We start from the raw sequence: 21,253 nt of genomic DNA, 5'->3' as shown, positions 1-21,253 counted from the left end.
GTCTGCAAGCAGTGGTGTAATACACTTTGTCATGAAAGACGACGTCAGAATTGTAACTGGAAAAAAATAATGTATGAAAATGACCGGAGACGCGTTTCACGATTTGTCAATCAAAATCGCTTCCAAACCCGACAGGAATTGCATCAGTTAGTGAATGAAGGTCCATCCCAACCTGTTAGGGAGAAAACATTGAGAGGGGAGCTGCATGCAAAGAACATTTGGAGTCGAACACCTCGTAAGAGGCCATTGCTCACACAATCGCATAAAGATGCGCAAATTCAGTGGGCTAAAAGTCACCGAACATGGACAGTTGCTGATTGGCGGAATGTAATATGATCTGACGAACCACATTTTTGCCTTTATTAAAATGACACACGTCGTCGAGTGCACGGTAGACCCGGTGAAGCATTTCCTCCTGACTGTGTGCAAGTTTAGGTTCAAATTTAAGTCTCATGTTTTTCTTATCATGGATAAGGCCTCCTCACTGAAATGGTCACTAAAATGAACCGACATGCTTATTTGAACACTCTGAAAGATCTGGTGTTGCCTTTCAGTCAACATCTTCATGAAGAGCATGCTGTCGACATCCCTATTTTTTAAGATGACAACAGCAAAGTTCATCGGGTTGGAAGAAAATGTGACTGGTTTTATGAACACTCAGACACTCAATTGCATCTCAACTGGCCTGCTAAATCACCTGACTTGAACCCCATTGAAAATTTGCGGGACATATTGGAACAGCGTGTACGACTCCGAAATCAGCATTCTTGCAATTTAGTGGATTTGAGTGATCAAATACCGGCTTAAACTAGATCCTACATACCCACAAAACCTTGTGGACTCACTTCCTAATCGAGTCCAGGCGGTTATCAAATCAAGAGGTGGTGTTACGCGTTATTAAGTGATGTTTTTCAGGATATCTCTTGGAGTGACTAATTGTTTGTCCGGTGTGCTTATATATATATATATATATATATATATATATATATATATATATATATATATATATATATTAATTTGCATGTTTGAGCAGGTAATTTTGAGAGAAAAATCATTGCCGTTCATAATCATACAATACTAAACACAATGCATATTAAAAATCATAAAAAAAGTTACTTTACTTTTCGCTTAATGGAAAGTGAAATTTTATTTTCGTATGAAAAATAATAACTAATTTTATTGTATGTAACGAATATTACGAACTTTAATATATTATATATAATTTTAATATAATATATTACTTAATATAACGAATTTTAAGAAAAAGATTGTTATTTTTTTTTCCTTTTATTATTCTATAAATCGGATTTCTATAATTTTCTCTACAATGAGTGACCTTAATATATTCGTTTTGGATCCTCATAAAAAATATACATTTTAGAAAGGCGAGTGTCAAACATCCGATCTAGTTTGTTTTCACAGATTATTTTTAAATGATCTTCATTTTAATTATCATTACCTGACTGAGAGGGAACTTTATTTCTTACTTCTCATATTATTAAGGAAACACATGTAAAAATGCATCATCAGTTAGAACTATTAAATGCACTTTGCATCCAGTGTGCGCTGGTTAAGAATTTCAAAATATGCATGCACTTAAGTTTCAATATATCTCTTAGCACAAATTTACAGGTAAATTATTTCTAAAAGCGTATTTGCGTAGCAAAGCGAGCTGATCATAAAGTGTGAAAATATGATAAACAATTATGAGCTAATTCAAAAAAACTCTTGGAAAATTTAAATTAACAGTTAAAGACAGCATTAAAAAAAACCTATCAAGTATTAAATAATGAATGAAAAATAACATATGCTCATTAAAAACTAACTATTAAGACTTACTTATATAAAATAAAGCGTTTTAAGAATTTTTTTTTAATATTTAGTTTTATAACGTATAGTTATAATTTTTAATATTTTTTTTAATACTTAGTGCTTAAGTATCTTTAATCAGTAAAATACCGGCAATAAAATTAGTTTGGGAAACAAAAATTAAACTTTTTAGTAATTCCTCATCAATTTATTAACCGATACCTCTTTTATGTTTTGCACATTAAGTATCAAAGACAACTTTTAGCAGCTATTAAAAGTCGATGTAAAAAACTTTGGTTTTACGCCCCATATTTATGTCTATTAACATAATAAAATTATGACTTTGATTTTTTTTACTATTTACTGTGACATTGCTACAGTAAACTTTTACAGTATTTTTGTAATAAAAGTTAAAATGATGGATTTTATTGATTGACAATGAGATCAATAAGTGAAATCTATAGTGGAACAGAAAGTAACGGAAAGTTCAGAATAATAACAGAAAGTTCAATTATAACATATTACATTTCTAAGTTCTATAAAAATAAAGATTATTTCAATTTTAATTACATTAACTAATATTAGTTTCATAATTATTCTTTTAAATATATGTAATAATAACAATAAACGCTAGTATAGTAGACATTTTTTTTTATTTAAACTTAAATTTTAATATGATGAAGGAAATCTTTCAATTTTTAGTTTGAAATATTTCCTTGCTTAATTAAATTTCTTGAAAAGTTTTTCAACATTTTCTTCTAATAAAAGATCTCATATAAAGGCAAAATAAAGCAATTTAAAAGAGTAAACATTTTGCTTTGAAAATCAAAAAATATTTTTATTAAAAAAACTATTATCAGCATGGTGGATTACTTTCCTAAAAGGAAAATAGTATTTATGATTCAATATAACCTTATAAATGTCATTTTAGTAAAAAATATCTGACACTGTCTTTATAATAATTTTTATTGATTTTAAGTTTGTTTTTAAAAATGTATGTTTAAAATATCATTTTACTAAAAATATTTTACTGACACCAACTCTGTAATAATATTTAAAGAATGTTACTTTTTTATCAAATATCACTGTAATAATCTTGATCGATTCTATACCCAACAAAGAGCAATTCTTATTCTTCAATTTTTCTCAATGAAAAGTTTTTCAATAAATAAATTATATTTTCATGTAAAGAAAATTATTAGATTAATTTGGGATTTTTCGCCAAAATATCGTCAATATTGATAAAAGATAGTTTTAACAGTATGAAATGCCTAAATATCTCTGGATCTAAAGGTTATAGAAACATGGTTTAAATTTGAGAAATGGTTTATTTTTATCAATCATAATTTTATGTTAGCTTTTTAACATAGCGAATTTTTTTCTAAAGTTGCAAATTTTAAATTTTTATGTGATCCCCGAAGACAGAAAAGTTAATACAAAAAATACCCCCCCGTGAAAAATTAATAAAAATGATAAAAAAAAACACGTCATCTTAACTTAAAATTTAACCGAGATGTCGATATTTAAAATTTATGGCTTTAGTGGGCGGCACACTCAGTGCACGTTAGACTAATAGATTTCTGGGGAATGCATCATGCAATCATTAAAAAAAATGAGCCACAGTGAAAACGCTTGATAAAAATGAGATTGTAGTTAGACTCAATCATAAATTTTTCCATAGAAATGCTTAATAGAATATCTTTCAATAGTTTGCTATCCTTGAAAATGTGTAGTTAGTATTAGTTTCCAGGAGATATAGTAGTTCTTGTTTCGTTTTATTTTGACATTTTTTGCTATAGTATGGAAATTTCGCGTTAATAAAGAGATTAATAACAAGCATCATTAAGAAATATTTCTCAATTTTCTAAAGTTTATTATTGGAATACATTAGTAAAAGCGCAGCCTTTTGCAAGTTTCTTCCTTATAAATAATCGCAGAGAAGTATTGAAGAGGGTTATTTGTAATACTAGCCCATACAAAAAAAGCAACTCATTTTTTTGTCGTTTCATGGTAAAATTGACAATAACGAAACTTAAAAAATTATAAATTAAAGCGAATTTCAAATAAAGAAAACATTACACCTAGAGCATCAAATTATTGTCCAACTAATAGAATTATTCTCTTGCAAGGAGGAGAAATATACGTTTACAGCAATTTGGCTGTCATTTAACCACGCAAAAAAAAAAAATTGCTCTTATTTAATGAGTTTATTTCAACAGATTGGCTTTGTCAAATATTCGATACTGATGTCCCGCACATATGGCATAAGATAAAAATAAGTTTTTGACAAACTAGAAAACGATTCTGAAAACAGGAATATACTAAAAGAACAAATCATTCGCACATTTCTTTTTTATTTCTAGTTTAGTTTTTTTATTAACTTTATTATTCAATAATAAGACTCCATAAGAATAATACAGTCTCTTTTAACATAAACTCAAAAAAAAACATTTTATTCGCTCAGAATATGAAATCTAATTTTACATATGCGTTATTAAAATTTTAAATTATTTTCTGTAAAAAAAACGATATTCTGTTAGTACATTTTTACACTCGATTATAGTTCCAAACAATAATTCGCTTGTTTAATATTTAATTCTCTTGAAAAGTTGATTAATTTTCTTAAAAATTTTTATTTATTCGATTGATTTGAAAAGTAAAACATTTTCCAGTTTATATTTCTTTCCTAACAAAATTATCTGCCCTGGACTACTGTTAATATAAAAGTATTTAGTTAAAAAAAATTATATCACCCTCATATCAACATACCTCGTTATAAGCAATGAAGAAGTATTCTAACTATAATTAGCGCTCAATGTAATGAAGTTCCAATTCGTGTAGTCATGGAATTTCAGAAAAGATATCGAAATAGGTTGCCACCATCGAAACACTTTGTACAGGGTTTAATGGACATTCTACGAAGTACTGGAACTTTCCACAGACAGTATAGCTCAAAAATTGAACACATGAATAGAGAAATTTGCCTTTTTATGGTGGGCGATGTTTCAAAATACGACCAACAAATGTAGGGGAGTGAGGAAAGATAACAAGAGAATGGAAATGACAATAAAACATAGGAGAGCGTGATGGCTCAGGGGATTGAGCGTTAGTCTTCCAATGAGGTGAACCGGGGGTTCAAATCCCAGCAATGGCTGGTAGATACGAATTCCGTATCCAGCTTGCACCAACCACAGTGCTGACATAAAATATCCACAGTGGTAGACGGAGCATGGGTTAGAATCCTCTTGCCGTCAGGGTAATTGTGGGAGGTTTTCGTGGTTTTCCTCCTCATGTAACTCAAATGTGGGTTAGTTCCATCAAAAAGACCTCCATGAAGGCAAATTTTTCCCTTTCATTTTAGTTCATAGTTTATTCAAATGATTTCAAGTATCTTGAAGTTAAGAGATGTCGATTGGCTTGAATAGTCGTCAAGCAGGAGCTGACTTCATCTCTGGAAGTTCCCGGGTTCGAATCTCGATCAGAGGCATGGATGTCCTTTCTTCTCTTGTTCTTCATTCTTACTGTAAAGGTAATATTAGCACACCTATTGTGGTGCACTCTGAAAAAGTGGTCAACTTTTCTTTGGAGATAAAAAAGAAATATTTTATATGTTAAGAAAAAAATTAATTGAAACATTTTTATATCATTTATACTTATAATACTGCAAGTAAAGTATTCCCGCAACAGACTGTTGTGAGCCAGAGATGCATTGCTACCCAATTTCGTGACTAACGGCACACGGCGAAGCAAATTCTTGTAAAATTACAGTACTGTATGGTAATGGCATTTCAGGTAAAAAAAACATGATTCTGGTTAATTAAACCAAAATATATGGTATTTAAACCATTCATTTGTGATTTTTCGGTTCATATGGAAACAGTTAACCGGGAATTCTGGTTTTTTAAATTATCGATCTTATTACCACTTATTTAGTAAAGAATACATATGTGAAAAGTGAATTTAAACGAATAAATGATTTTTAATGCTCTAAGGTATCATGATAAAATTATCAAATTTAACTACATTCACCAAATTTTATCACATACTCGTATTATAAAATAATATTTTATTATTAATTTCAACAATGTCGGTACCAAAGCACTTTAGAAAATTAATTTCAATCTTTATTTTTCTAGAAGCAATTCCCCTTTTTCAATTACACGTGCTATCTTAAAAATTTAAAATAATTTTTAATCATAGTAACTTTGTACAGACAATCACTTTTATTCAAACAATAATTGCACAGAAAATAAGACGCTTTAAATTTTTGATATATTATTAATTTATATATCTTTGCCAAAGGCAGAAATAAATTGTTTATTTTACACAAATAAAAAAAACGAATGACAAGTCATTGAAAACCTCCAACGACCTTAAAAAAATGTTCTAACACAAAAAAAACTGTGTTTTTCAATCCCTTTACATCATTTATTTCCCTACCTTTATTTTTTCTCCAATATCTGTGGATTCGTCAGTAAATTAAATGGGGATTATTTCTTAAATCGAATGTAAATCTGAACCTCTACAAAACCATTGAAACAAAATAAATTTACAAAACTGAGGAAGAATAATCCATGCATTCTCCCTGGAGAGAAAGGAAAAGCCTTTAAAACAGATTCAATGGAAAGGTTCAAGTTTTTATTTCTTCATTCTGGATTGAGAATTCTGAATAATTTCAAATTTATGCAATACAAGAGGACAATTTAATCTGACTTTTCACAAAAGAGCTTATTTATTTGTTATCGTCAACTCCTTTTACGATGATGATAAGATTAGAGCCTGCATTATTCATAAGTTCGAAACAAAATATTTACGTCCAACTTTCAGTTCCGTATTTAAAACAAGTGCATCATACTTAGCATTATTTCTTTTCCAGAATAAGCAATAGTTTCAAAGCACATATCTACATATTTTAATATGACTGATGCATGTATTTATATAAATATGTTGCAACAAAGTATTTGCCCGCAAAGGTTTTTGAATTTCTAAATTCTTTGGAGGATTGATGTTTGTAAAATGACAGATTTTTAAAAAAGCTATTTGAGGGTGTAAATATGCTGTTGAATTTTTTTCTCATTATAACAAAGAAAATAATGTTACAGAAAAATAATTATACCAGGCATTAATAATTTAATTTCAGATCAGTTTTTTTATATTAAAGGATTTTATTTAATTATATAAAATTTTGTTAAAATATATTATTGAAATTATTATTTAAAATTATTAAGTTTATTATTATTTATTGAATTATTATTATTTATTAAAATTTTAATTATTTATTGAATTATTATTTATTTATTTCATATCATCTGAGGAATATCGTCCCCATAGTTTGGTAAGGAGAGCTAAATGAATGTAATGACTAAATGAATGTAATGACTGAGGAAATGAATGTAATTACTTAATGTTAATGTAAACATCAACATTAAGTTTGGACTCCTTAATGTTGATTTTACTTTTTTGCGCATTTCACCATATCTCGAGAAATTTTAAAGCGAATTGAAAATTTTTGCGCACAATTATAAAAAAAAAATTTCCAAAGATAATTCTATGCAAAAATAAATTTGAGTAAATATTTATTTTTTTTAATTATTTTATTAAATAACGATCGAAAAACTTTTGAATTGCAAGGAATACAATTGTTTGCATCATTTTAAAAAGTGCAATTTTATATAGCAAAATACATTTTGATCAAAAATTTGAACAAAATCAGTCGAACAGTTCCTGAGAAATGGGATTTAAAGAAAGTCCGAAACTTCAAATTCAAATTCACAAGAACTATTGGACCGATTTTGCTCAAATTTTGTATTTTGTTATATGAAATTACATTCTTCAAAATAATGCAAAAAATTTTATATCTTACAATTCAGCATTTTTCGATCATTCTTAAGTAAAGTAATAAAAAAATGAATCTTTACTAAGTGGTATTTTTTGCATGGAATTATTTTTGACTCAACATTATTATTTTGACTCAACATTAAGGAGTCGAAGCTTTGGAACGCTCTCCTGACCAAACAATTGGGACCATATCACCCAAATTGCGGTTACCAAATATATTTTGGAAGTCAGAAATCCGAATTAAAGGTATTTTTATTCCGAGAAAGTACGTTTTTGTGTCTGATTTCGTTACTTAAAATATCGTGTGCACTATCTAATTAGCATATTTAAGGTCACCCTCTTGAGCCATATATATGGAGTCATAGAATATGAAGATTTGATCGTTAGATCAAAATTTATTCAGGATGGTCCATTTTTTCCCGCACCATACGTCTAAAAAATTATTTATGACTATGCCATGGAGAAATAGAGCAAGGGGAAGACCCAAACTCAAATAGCCCGATTCTTCAGATAATGACTTCCTCTTACTGAGTAGAAAAAACTGGAGAACCGTTGCTTAGAATGGAAGAGAATACCCGAGAAGGCCAGGGCCCACCTCAGGCTCTCCCGCATATGGTGATAATGATTCTCAGTGATTAATTTTTTTAACTATCTACAGTAGCGATCCTGTCAATTAAATTCAGGGTAAAATTTTGAGTGTTTCAATGAGTAAAAAAAATGGTCGGGAGTTGCTTTTATATGGTAGGGGAGGGGATCGTGTTCTTTTTCTTTCGTCTTGAGGGAATGATAGATAATGACAAGTGCAAGAAATATTGACGGGAAAAGAACAGGTCAAATTTAGATGGAATTTTTCAGCTAGATTCAAGACGGAAAAAATTCTGGTAAAATTACCGCACTCTTTGGGAAAAACGTTTCTGATAAAGAAAACGAACATTATTTTTCAACGAAACCAAAATATACGGTAATTAAACCATTCATTTATCGATCTTAAGCTAAAAGATTACCGGAAATTCTGGTTTTCAAAATTATAGTACCCATTACTACACATTCAAGATATCTACTATCAAGATTCTACTCAAAGATATCACGATAAAATTATTCAATTTTACCACATTTACTTATTACACAGATTATAAAGCAACATTTTTCATTAATTTAGCAAAGCGCTTCGGTAAAAAAATTACAGTGGTTTCTGGTGTTCCCACAAAGACAGAAACACGGGAAATTTTACCATATTCGGGTAGTTTTCACAAAACTTTTTTTCCCCATTGTTTGGCTCCCTTCCACTACTCGAAAATGAAAAAAAAAGCACAATTTTGCCAAAAACTATAGAGTTGTCCTAAAGTCTTTACAAATATCCCCTTACTTTAATACCATAGATAGAATCTACAGTCTGTCTTGGAGCAAAGTCTCGCAAAAATAGATCGCAGAAAGAAATTCAAACATGATGATGACAATCAATCAATTATAGTATAGAGATTAAGAAAATGTTAAAAATTAGCAATGTATAGGATAGAATCTATTTCAAAATAAGTGAATCTGTTTTGGAAATCAAAATTAGGATATATTAAAATTAAATAAGAACACAATTATTAAAATTCACAATAAACTGTTAAATCAATTGAATATGTCTCAATATGTCGAGTGCAATAACTACAGAATCAGTGGAAATTTTAAACTCTAAACCAGATAAAGTGTCTTTTTTTTATTTAATTTATTCAATACCGAAATTTCTATGAAATCGTGAAGTAGATAGGTTGTAACTATGAGAGGAGTAGATAAATGGTCACTTTTGTACGCATTTCATGCTTTATTGGTCTCAGATTCAGCTAATTCCCTTATGGTATTGTGTTCTTTTCTGGTGATAAATATAGGCTGCCTAAATTGTTATTTTGATTATTTACGGGGGTGGTTAAAAGGGAAAAGATTATATTATCAAGCACGCAACCATTAAAATATTGAAGGAAGACATTATGCACTTTATTACTAGATAATGCAACATTTATGATAAATCGCGAATGAAAGCTTTTCTTCAAATGACTCCTGATGTCCCAGCAAAATATAAGTGGACATCTATTCTATAATTAAATAAAAATTTGATATTAAGTAGCAAACAATGAAATTTTATTTGAAATTTAAATTATTTTCTCCCGTTGAAGGTGCTGTGCCGTACAAAATATTTGATTGCATGAAAACAAATTGCGGATAAAAAAAAGAACATTTAAAGTTCAGAAAACTACTCTATATATTTCAAACATTTACTGCAGACTATGATAAACTTAATTTAGAAATTTAAAAGCGTGAAATTAGAATGTTTTGTAGAAAGAATAGTGCATTTTTGTTCATTTTTTTTAGAATTATTGAATGAAGTTAACCAACGAACTTTTAACAAACTTAATGCAAAAACAAAATTACAAATTATTTTTTAGATCAATTAAATTTCTCTTATCATGCTAAACTACTTTACTAATCTTTTATATTGTAACTTATAATAAAATTAATTTTATCTTTTATATTGTAATTTATAATAAAAATCAAATATATTTTCAAGATTGCGAATTTTAAAAGGTTTATTTAATGATATTATATATTATTCATTAGTGATATCCTAGTTCCTGTCATAATTGAGAACATACATTTTTAAATCTATGTTTTAATTATTCTGTCATTTTGAGGAAAAATCTAAAGACATTAAGGATTAGCTTTCTGCAAAATTTGATTGAGAGCATTTATTTAGGAAAATAACATATTTCATGATTTATATCAAAAGCTCTATTTTTAATGACAACAATAAGAATTTAAAAATTATTGTCATGAATAGGTGGATAATAAACACAAAAAAATATTCTCTTATGCTGGAAAATACTTTACTTTCAATATTTTTCGACATGTCGGTGAGGTATTTTACCATTTATTGACATCGTTGATTAATTAGTTTGTTATAACAACATCGAAATTTTTTTTTTAAATTTAGGCTCTTGAGCACATCTTGAAATCCCTGAATCTTTGCTCATCATCAGAGAGCGCATGCGCACAGATGCACGTTGATCATGGTGATATATTGAAAGACATGAAACAATGGGATGATGCTTCTCAGGTACTGATTATTATGTTTTGTTAGTCATAATTTTGTTTAATTAACACATTTCAAGTTATAAATTAATTACTTTACGAATCTTTATGCTATTAAACTCTAGATTCCTCATAAAGAATAATTTTCACTTTCAATAATATCGGTATTTTGGATACAATTTGTACTAGGAATCCCATAATTAGTTACTAGCATCATTTAGTTGCATGCACTATTAGAAATTTTAGAGCACGTAGTAAACCCATAAACTGTTTAAATTGGCTGAAACCTTTAATTTGTCATGTAAAGCAAACGCTGGTGAGTTCCATCTAAAAGTCTTCCACGATGGCAAGTTAGTCTCAAAGCTTGAACCAGTAGCTCTTTTGTATCCTGGGTTGGGTTCAAAATTTAAAAGACACTGAGTTGAACATTTATAGTTGTAAATTCAAAATTGGGTCAGCTGTTCAACTCCGAGTATAAAATAAAATTAAAGAAAATGTTAGGTAAGTTGTTGTATGTCATGGTTTATATGCTAGTTTAAAAATGTTAGTATCTAAGGAATAATCGAGATTAGTAACTTCAAAAATATTTCTTTTTTGCCAAAAAATAGTAGAACTCAATATTTTGATCTAGAAAATGAATGTGATAAATAAATTACAAATAATAACAAAAAGAAAAGTTTAAAAAAATATTTAAACGAAAATAAGGTGCAAAAAACCAAACAAAAAATCATCTTTCACGGATCCAAATCCAACGATTCTTATTTTCATTTGCATGCAGTTTTGTTCTACAAAGTATTCTTTACAAAAAAAATTTAAGAAAAAAAAACTCAGTATTTGGTTTTCAAAGTCAATTTGAATACAAAGTCGTGTCTGAAAACACGATACGTGCTTTACGCCAATAGGTATCTAAGCCAGAATGAAAACTTGTCACAACATGAATTTATAGTTCACAGCTTCCAAAACGTCTATAAATTATGGCGGAGAATAAATTCGAAACAAGGTTTGTAATCCACTATTTTTACCTAATATATTGACTAAACTTCAATATAATTTAGGATTCAACGGAATTGAAAAAATAAATATCTGGCAGTTTTTTGTCACTCTGTAACCAAACTGGATGATGCAGCACGCTCAAATTGTTTAGAAAAGGTGCTACTATTTGCTGAAACTTATTCTTTATGACTACGAGTACTGGTATGCCCTACAATTAAATGAATAATTAGTTATGAATAATTTTAATAATTAAGGAATAACATTTTCCCAAAAATTTTATTTCATTACAATAGAATCAACGAGTAGTTTAATTTTTACCTTATCCCCTCAGAATAACATACTAAACATTATTTTCAATTTTTTTAACCATATTTAGTTGAATCATTTAACGTATCAACAACCAGAGCTACTTTGGTCAGTCACAAAGATAAGTTTGTTACAGAACAAGTAAAACAATACATACGAGTACTTTCAGGTTTAAAAAATAGCTTGTATTTGGAGTAATTTAGGAGTTATGGGTATTGATACTGCCGTGCAATTCAAAGCACGACATAAGCGCTTCACGATTGATTCCGTGAAGAGTGACAAGACAACTATTTTCCTTCTATTGCTAATGCTGTGAGCGCTAAAATAAAATTTTGATAAACTGACAGAACAAAATTTATTTTTGAGAAAGAATTTTGCAATATGTAGCTTGCTATCCAAAAATGCCAAATGTATAAAAATCTCAATCTTGAATCTTCCGTCGCTTACGTTGATTTTTCAATTACACGGCAGTTTTTCAATTTTCAATCACCATGGGGCACAATGGTTTCTTTTTCAAAATCGTTGTTTGATGAGTAATTGCTTACTTCCTAACTTTATATTATGGACGAATCCAGTTATGTGACAAAAATAAGGAAAGTGTCATAATATTTCTGTTAGTAACCTTTTACCAATTTGTCATACTTTTTTTTTTACCTTTTGTCTGTTTTGACGGTACATTGTTGAGTTTTCATAAGCATGACTAAAACTACTTCCAGCACAATAAAGAAAATATTCTTGTTTGCGAGAGGGATGAGAACGAGTCTCCGTTTCCAAGCTTATAAAACGAGGATACTTCAATGTTCCAGCAAAAATCTAATTACGATTTAAAATAAGAAGTTAGGAATCAAAAGTAAGAGGAACAAAAATAACGTTTTCACATGCTTTCCAAATCTAAAAGTCACTTTTTTACTTTGCTTATTTGTACTATCATTTCGCAAGATCCGAAAAAGGGTAACTTCAGACTAAAATTTTAAAAGCAGTAAAAAATATTAAAAAAACAGGTATTATTTTTGTAGAAAAAAATCTGACTGTTTAATATTTTATACTCAGTTAATTGCTTTAAACTCAATTTAGACATTAAAAAGTCCTTAGACTTTTTAGCAAGCAACGAAATGTGGCAATGAAACAGGAAAAAGTGGCACAAAATTACCCAGTTTGGGGATTCTATTCCCGTGTGGTTTTCTATTGCATAGTATATTTGAATGTTTAAACATGGACTATTCATTAGTCAGACACAATTGACAGATTCTTGCTTTATCAATATTTTTTACATATTTGAGCATACTTTTAAAAGTATCTTGATGAATTGGAGATATAATTTTATAGCTTTTAAAGCAAATCATGGTTTGTATAATATAAAATTGTTTATTTACTTACAAGTAGTATTTTTATTTTTAGAGCTACAAAATGGCAATTCAATTGGATCCCAAATTATCCCATGCTCATGTGAACTTAGCTGTCATTAAACATTTACAGGTGAGCTTGCCTTTAAGCTTTGTAGCGATACATAAAAATAATATTAAGTCTTAAGTTAAACAAAGTAATAATATTAAGTGAACTTGATAACTGACCGTAGTTCATTTGAAACAGATTTACTAATATACAAAATTTTAAATAATTCATTTAACAGATTATTATTATTCCTTATATATATATATATATATATATATATATATATATATATATATATATATATATATATATATATATATATATATATATATATATATATATATATATATATATATATATATATATATATATATATATATATATATATATATATATATATATATATATATATATATATATATATATATATATATATATATATATATAGAAGATACCGATTCCTAAACAAACGTTCATAAAGTAAAAGTCCCAAAAATTCAATAAAAATTGAAGATAATACATAAATAACATAAGAACATATAGAGTGAGAAGGGAGAACGGATGTCATGTACTGACGAGTAACTTGCAAAAATGATTTCAAAATATTTTCATAACTAAGTTACCAGATAACAAAATATGAAATTAAAGAGAAAATGAGGGTAGTAGGATATATTTTTAAGGTATGTTCATACTAAAGTTAAGAACCGCATTTGATTTGTCTGTTACCTTGGATTGGCCAAAAAAGTATGGACTTGCGCATGATAATAATATATTATACTAAATAATTTAAAGCTTGTAATTAATAAATGGTCGGAACTTAAATACAAATTTTAATTCGTTTATTTTTAAAGAAATCATTAACATTTATTGAATAATATTCACTTTTTAATTGAATTGTTGGTTAGTTGAGGAAATCTATGGCTAAAAACTTTGGAACTAACTTACAACGTCCTCCAATGTTCAATAAAGTAATTAATATTTATTTAATTAGTATTAATTATTTCGATAAAGAAGCATGGAGTTAAAATTTGTAATTAAATTTCGATCATTGATTAATTAAAAACTTTGAATTATCCAGTATCATACATTATTATCTTGTGCAAATCTATTTTTCGGCTCACTCGAAGGTGACGCACAAATCAAATGTTTCTTAACTTCAGTATGAACACGCCTTAAAAATATATTACCAGGCTTTAATTACATATTTTGTTATCTGGCAACTTAGTTATGAAAATATTTTTAAATCATTTTTGCAAGTTGTTCACAATCGTTCACCTTTATCGCTTTATATAAGTTTCTATTTGCGTATTGTGATTTTTGCTTAATAAAATTTTGTTTACGAATCAGTTCCTTTATATATTTTTTCTTTGGTGCTCTCCATGCTATTGCATTGATATAATTTGATTTAACTGTATTCTTACAATAAAAATCACTATTTTTGAATTTTTTTAAATATTTTTACCTCGTTTGTTCAAAACCCTTCTCCTCTTTTTTGTTCTTTTTTCTTGTTCTCTTTGTGTTCTTATAGCACATCATAACAATTGGATTTTTGCTTTACTTAACTCTTTTAAACAATGTTAAAATTTTACTAATAATATATTAATAAATGTGATAAAAAAACTTATAGAAAAACTATATATATATATATATATATATATATATATATATATATATATATATATATATATATATATATATATATATATATATATATATATATATATATATATATATATATATATATATATATATATATAAGGATTTCAAATATATTCCTCAACTACACCATTTTCGCGAAGCCGTCTTCGGCTCTGACAACTTGATTTGTTACTGCTTGACTCAGGTCTAACGCTGGCGCTCCCAGAGAACAATTTTCATCCCTATTAGTAGCAAAATGATACAATTTTGCATTAAGAAGCGCTGTTTCTTCATATGAAACAGCATCCCATATCAAGCAATTACTCAGTCTTAGCAAAATGATACGATTTCACAATACGAAGCATAATTTCTTATCGTGAAATAGTATCCCAAATAAAGCAATATTTGGTATCGCTTAGTGGGAACTAACCATAATGCATAAGAAATGTCCCACCACACAGTTAAAAGCTGCGCTAAAATGAATTCAATAATTGTTATTTATTGATAATTTTAATCAAAAAATAATGCTTAAAATTTATCAGAATATTCGCTCGTATTTGTCTAAAAGTAATCGTTCGTATTTGACTAATATTTCTATAAATCACTTAAAAACCCAACAAACGGAATTTTTTTAACACTATCCATGCTCATTATCATCTTCACACAACTTTCACATGTGTTTCAAATTGTTTTTGGTTAAGTCAACCATATTCTTTGGATAAATATGTCGTTTAGCATATTATGGTATAATTATATATTTGCATACCCCTTCTAATTTTCATTTGCAATTAAGAAACTACAGTACAACAAATTTTCAAAACGAATAAAAGAAATCGTGTAATATTAAAATAAATAAAAGGTAACATTTAATTAACTATATAAACATCATATGTAGTCTAATAAACTGGATAGGGCAAGCTCAATAAATATAATAAATACCTAATTTATAGATCTAAATTTAAAACAGCTGTTTAATTTCCTTAAAAAATAATTTATCAAAAGTGCTTTAAAATATTGATAAACTATAGCGAAATTTTTGTATTCAGAAATAAAATTTTCAATATTGTTTGTGCTACCTAAGAAGTTTTGAACGATAGGAAAATATGAGTAATTTAGAATGTATAGTTACGAATGTATTTTATTAAAAATAGCGTATATAAAAGTATCAACGGAAGTAACTTATCAACGAAGCAAGTAAAACATAATTATAGTGCTCTCTAGAAATATCTTTGGACTTTTTATCATACATTTTAAATAATAATAAGCCTTATTTAAATAAAATTTAACCTAAAATCGAAAGTAGTGAAAAGTAGTACTTTGTTTAATATTTTAATTAAAATTACAAGTAAATTGAATTTTATCACATTTATAAAAAGAAAATTCATTATAAATTATTTTAATCAACCATTTATTTTGAAGTAAAAATTATTCTAAATGTTCGAATTAATGAAAAATTCGCATTCTTTCAGAACAGAAAATGTTGACATAGTTTAAGAATCTCTCTTTTTCATTTTTATTACCATAGTTGTGTGGAATAAATTGAATACTATTGTTTCTTCTACCTGTCTTGAATGTCAAATCAATGAAAAGCTTATTAGCAATGCATTCTTCATATTAATATGCACGCGCTTCAAAATTCCGAAATCTCTATTTACGCAAGACGGAAATTAAATTATTTTAGAATAAGTGATCTTTTTCAATTAGTATTTTTCTTGATATAAAATTGAGTGTACTTTTCCTTCTTTTGTCAAAGAGAAAGATGAGACAAAGGAATCTCTAAGAACAAAGAAAAACAAAGCTAAATATCTCTGTAAGAATTCTCATGCTTCGATATTGAAAAATACAAATAAGCCTGAGGAAAGGTATTTAATTTAACGCGAAAAGGCAAACGAAAAATGGGAATTGCTTCTTTGAAATCACATTTATTATTTTATTTAGAATTTTTTTGGTGTAATAAATATATTTTAAAGCTTTGGAAAAGAATAAACTGTAAAAGAAAAGATTTTTTTTTTAAATATTTCAATGAAAGTATCATTATTGTAGATAATAGTGTATAAAAAAAGAAAGTATTTTCCAAACAGATTTCGTTATAAATTTGATAAATATTTATTTCGTTCTTTCAATACATTTTTGCGACAATTTTTTATTATATCACTTTCATCGACCATATACATAGTAACATAAAAATGATATTTTACGAGTTATATTAAATATTTATAAATAATTTTCAACGCAGCATTATACCTAGAAAATATTTAGTTGCTACTTTATACAATATTTTCGCTAGGCTTTGCAACACCTTTGGCAAAACATTTTGGGCTGGGGCCCCATTTTCAGCATCCTAGTGCACCGAATCGATTATAATCCTGTTAGATTTTTGCAAATGGTATTAAAATCCAGTTGTTATTTTTTTAAAAATCCATTCCTAAGAGAGGCAAACGCTGATCACTTTCTTCGATTATTAATAATGATTTCCTTTTCAAATTTCAATTTATCGTTTAATTTAATGATAAAACATAAATAAGGCGATTTGAAATGAGTTATTTTAGACATAGGTCTCCCGATTAAGTAGTTATATAAAAAAATTTAAATTTTTTTTTTAAATTTTAATTTCTAGCGTTCTTGGTTATACATATATCTATATATTGGAAATAGAATATAATACTTTGGGATTTCACTACCTCTATAATACCTTTAAAACGGTTTTTAAGACCAACTACTACAGATTACATAGCTTAAATAAAAGGGCTCATAATTGTATTAAATTACGAATCTTTAATTGGAATTCTTTAAACTTCTTCCATAGCAGTAAGCTCTTCAAATGAAGTGTTGTTGCTGTTGTTAATTTACGTCGCACTAGAGCTGCACAATGGGCTATTGGCGACGGTCTGGGAAACATTCCGGAGGATGATCCGAAGACATGCCATCACAATTTTGATCCTCTGCGGAGGGACGGCACCCCCGCTTCGGAAGCCCAACGACCTGCGTGCGAAGTCGAGCCCTTTACGGTAGCACAGTTTAACGAGGTCCAATACCGCACACTCTCGGTCCCTACGCAGACTGATCCAAGTGGTCACCCACCCGCACACTGGCCGTAGCCAGTGATGCTTGACTTCGGTGATCTGCTGGGAACCGTGTCTTAACGATCAGTCCACTGTGGGACTCAAATGGAGTGTAATCAAAATATCTTAATGAATTGTAAGCAATAAAATATTTCAATACATATTTTTAAGCATGTTAAATTTTTTTTGAAAGCTAAAATCTTTCAAACTTGAACACGTTCACTTATTTCGATATATTGTTTCTAAAATTCATAATTGTGAGTTTACGGTAAGAACACACTAAACAGTTTTGGAAATTTAATTTAAAAAAATAAAATTATAGAAAAGCTACGAAATTTTAAACAACGAAATACTAATCCAAATGTGATAATTTTTTCTAAGTATCGCATATTGTTTAGTCACTAAATTTGGAATTACCCACACTAAATGATTATTATAGTAATTTTTTTATATTTATATCTAATAAATTATTTTAGTATTTTCTTCAAAAATCTTACGATAATATGAACATTTCTCTTCTTTTTTAAATTATATGCATATTTTTAATCATTTTGTAATCTGACGGTGAAAACAGCGTGAATAAAGCACGTATGAAAATACATAATTGAATATACTATAGTTTCAGAACTATAGAGACATACGCGTGTAAATTGGTTTTACTCATATAGACAGACAGGCAGTATATATATATATATATATATATATATATATATATATATATATATATATATATATATATATATATATATATATATATATATATATATATATATATATATATATATATATATATATATATATATATATATATATATATATATATATATATATATATATATATATATATATATAAATAGATAGATAGATAGATATATTGTTTTTCCTTTGTTGGTAATTTTTGTAAAGTTTATGAAGTTATCTAACAAAAATAAATTCTGACTATTTACCCTACTTCTTTAAGAATCTCTAGAAACCAAAATCGGTAGCCAATTTAAGAGTTCGGCATAGTTCCTTTAATGTGGATTGCCTGTGAATTTTCTCTATTTTTTTTCCAGGGTGCATGCCACCATGCATTGCGGCATTATCATGAAGCATATATTTTGGATCCTGATAACCAACTTCTGCATGAAAATATGAAAAAATTGAAACTTCATCTTGTAGACGGTTCTGGTACTTGTGGCAGAGATCAACTAAACACTTGTAAAAGTCGGTGACAGTTAATGGGAAACGGTAGGCTGGGACCATTTATGAGCTAAGATGTTTCTTTGGCAAACTCAGCAAGAAAAACTATGTATAAAACTGAAGTTGCTTCAATGAATTGTAAGCAAAATGTTATTCGTTTAGATCGCTGTGGTGTATAGTGAAATATTGTGTGTCACTTTGTTTGATTTTGATACATAATAAATTTATTGGTATTTGTATCTGTATCGAAGTATTTAATATTTTTATCGCAGCGCACAACCAACCAATTTCTACTAAATAAAATATTTCATGGAACAAAATATTTTTCTAAACCTTCTAAGAGAGAGGGGGAATAAAAAGCCGTTGAAATATAAAAAAAAAAAAACTATGTCTGTTGAAAACTTTAAAACCAGTTAGATTACCTGATGAAAAATGGAAGAGTTTCTAATAATAGGGTTTCAAGTTTTCTCTGTTTTTTCGGCAATCAGGCAGATTTTGAAGTTCAGTATATTTATTCCTTGATCAAATATTAATTTTCAACAGCTAACTCATATACTTTTTTGATTTCATTTTTGACAAGGATTTTAAATATGTAAAAATAAGGGAGATACTTTTGTAACACTCGGTATTTATTATACTAATAATCTAACCTTAGCATACTTTTAGGCTGAAACTCAAAATCTGAAATAAATCGGTTGAATAATTCTTGAGGGATAACATTTACTTTTGGAATTTGACGTACCTTTTACTTTTGGAATTTTATTCAATTATTACAATAAATATTACGTATATGTAAAAACGTACAGTAAACTGAACACGGATAAAAACTATTCCGAAAAAAATTACTTTAAATATCGTAATAATATTTCAAAGTAAAAATAAAATAAAAAGAATAATTTAAAAAAAAATTATTAAATATAAAACAAATATTAAAAAAACTTAATTCTGGTAATAAGGACCAAAATATGTGGTATTCAAACCATTAATTTGTTAATTTTTCTGTTCATATGGCAACGGTTGTCTGGAAATTTTTGTTTTCAAAATTACATTTCTTATTGCCACACATGCAGTAAGAAATACAAATCTGAAAAGTAAATTTATCCGAATAAATGGTCTTTATGCGATGATACATTTACCATATTTTATCTATACATATGCATTATCTATACATATGCATTATATATATATATGCATTACATATATATATATATATATATATATATATATATATATATATATATATATATATATATATATATATATATATATATACAGTCGACGAGCACAAAAGGGCACATAACGAGCACAAAAGGGACCGTAACATGCACTCGTTAAATCCGAGTGCTCGTAATAAATTGGTCCTTAAGGCAGGCGTGAAATCAGAAGAGGGGGGGGGAGTGCTTGGGAGGTCAAATTACTGAGTTTACATAAAATTTAATTAATACTTACTTACTTTAATTACATTAATTAATTTAACTAAATACTTTTCTTAATTTAATGACAACTAACCCTCTCCCCCCCTCTACCAGCAAAAAAATTCTAGTTGCGCTACAGTCTTAAAGGAAAAAAGCAATAAACGGAAAGAGAAATAAAGGAAAAGATTCTTATATATATATATATATATATATATATATATATATATATATATATATATATATATATATATATATATATATATATATATATATATATATATATATATATATATATATATATATATATATATATATATATATATATATATATATATATATATATATATATATATATATATATATATATATATATATATATATATATATATATATGACGCCCGGTGGCTGAGTGGTAGCGCTTCGCGCTGCCGTGCCACAGGTCCTTGGTTCGATCCTTGGGCCGGGCAAGGCCGACTCAGCCTTTCATCCCTTCAGTGGGTCGATAAAATGAGTACCAAGCATGCTTGGGAACCAACACTGGGGGGT

General features: G+C 27.8%; 1 protein-coding gene across 1 annotated transcript in view; it reads left to right on the top strand.

Annotated features, from left to right (window-relative positions):
• Positions 1-19,535, top strand: part of LOC107452602 (protein O-mannosyl-transferase TMTC1) — a 188,641-nt gene extending 169,106 nt beyond the window's left edge. The window contains exons 16-18 of the mRNA XM_043054161.3: positions 10,622-10,744; positions 13,417-13,494; positions 19,166-19,535. Coding sequence (XP_042910095.2) covers positions 10,622-10,744; positions 13,417-13,494; positions 19,166-19,324 — 360 coding nt within the window. The 3' untranslated portion in view covers positions 19,325-19,535. The remainder of the gene's footprint in view (positions 1-10,621; positions 10,745-13,416; positions 13,495-19,165) is intronic.
• The last annotated feature ends 1,718 nt before the right edge of the window (positions 19,536-21,253 follow it).

This window comes from Parasteatoda tepidariorum, chromosome 11 (genome assembly GCF_982258835.1).
Source record: "Parasteatoda tepidariorum strain Cologne lab strain chromosome 11, Ptep-v5.0, whole genome shotgun sequence".
In the NCBI taxonomy this organism is placed as follows: domain Eukaryota; kingdom Metazoa; phylum Arthropoda; class Arachnida; order Araneae; family Theridiidae; genus Parasteatoda; species Parasteatoda tepidariorum.
The sequence above is the reverse complement of the archived record's forward strand: the minus strand, read 5'-3'. Positions and strand labels throughout refer to the sequence as shown.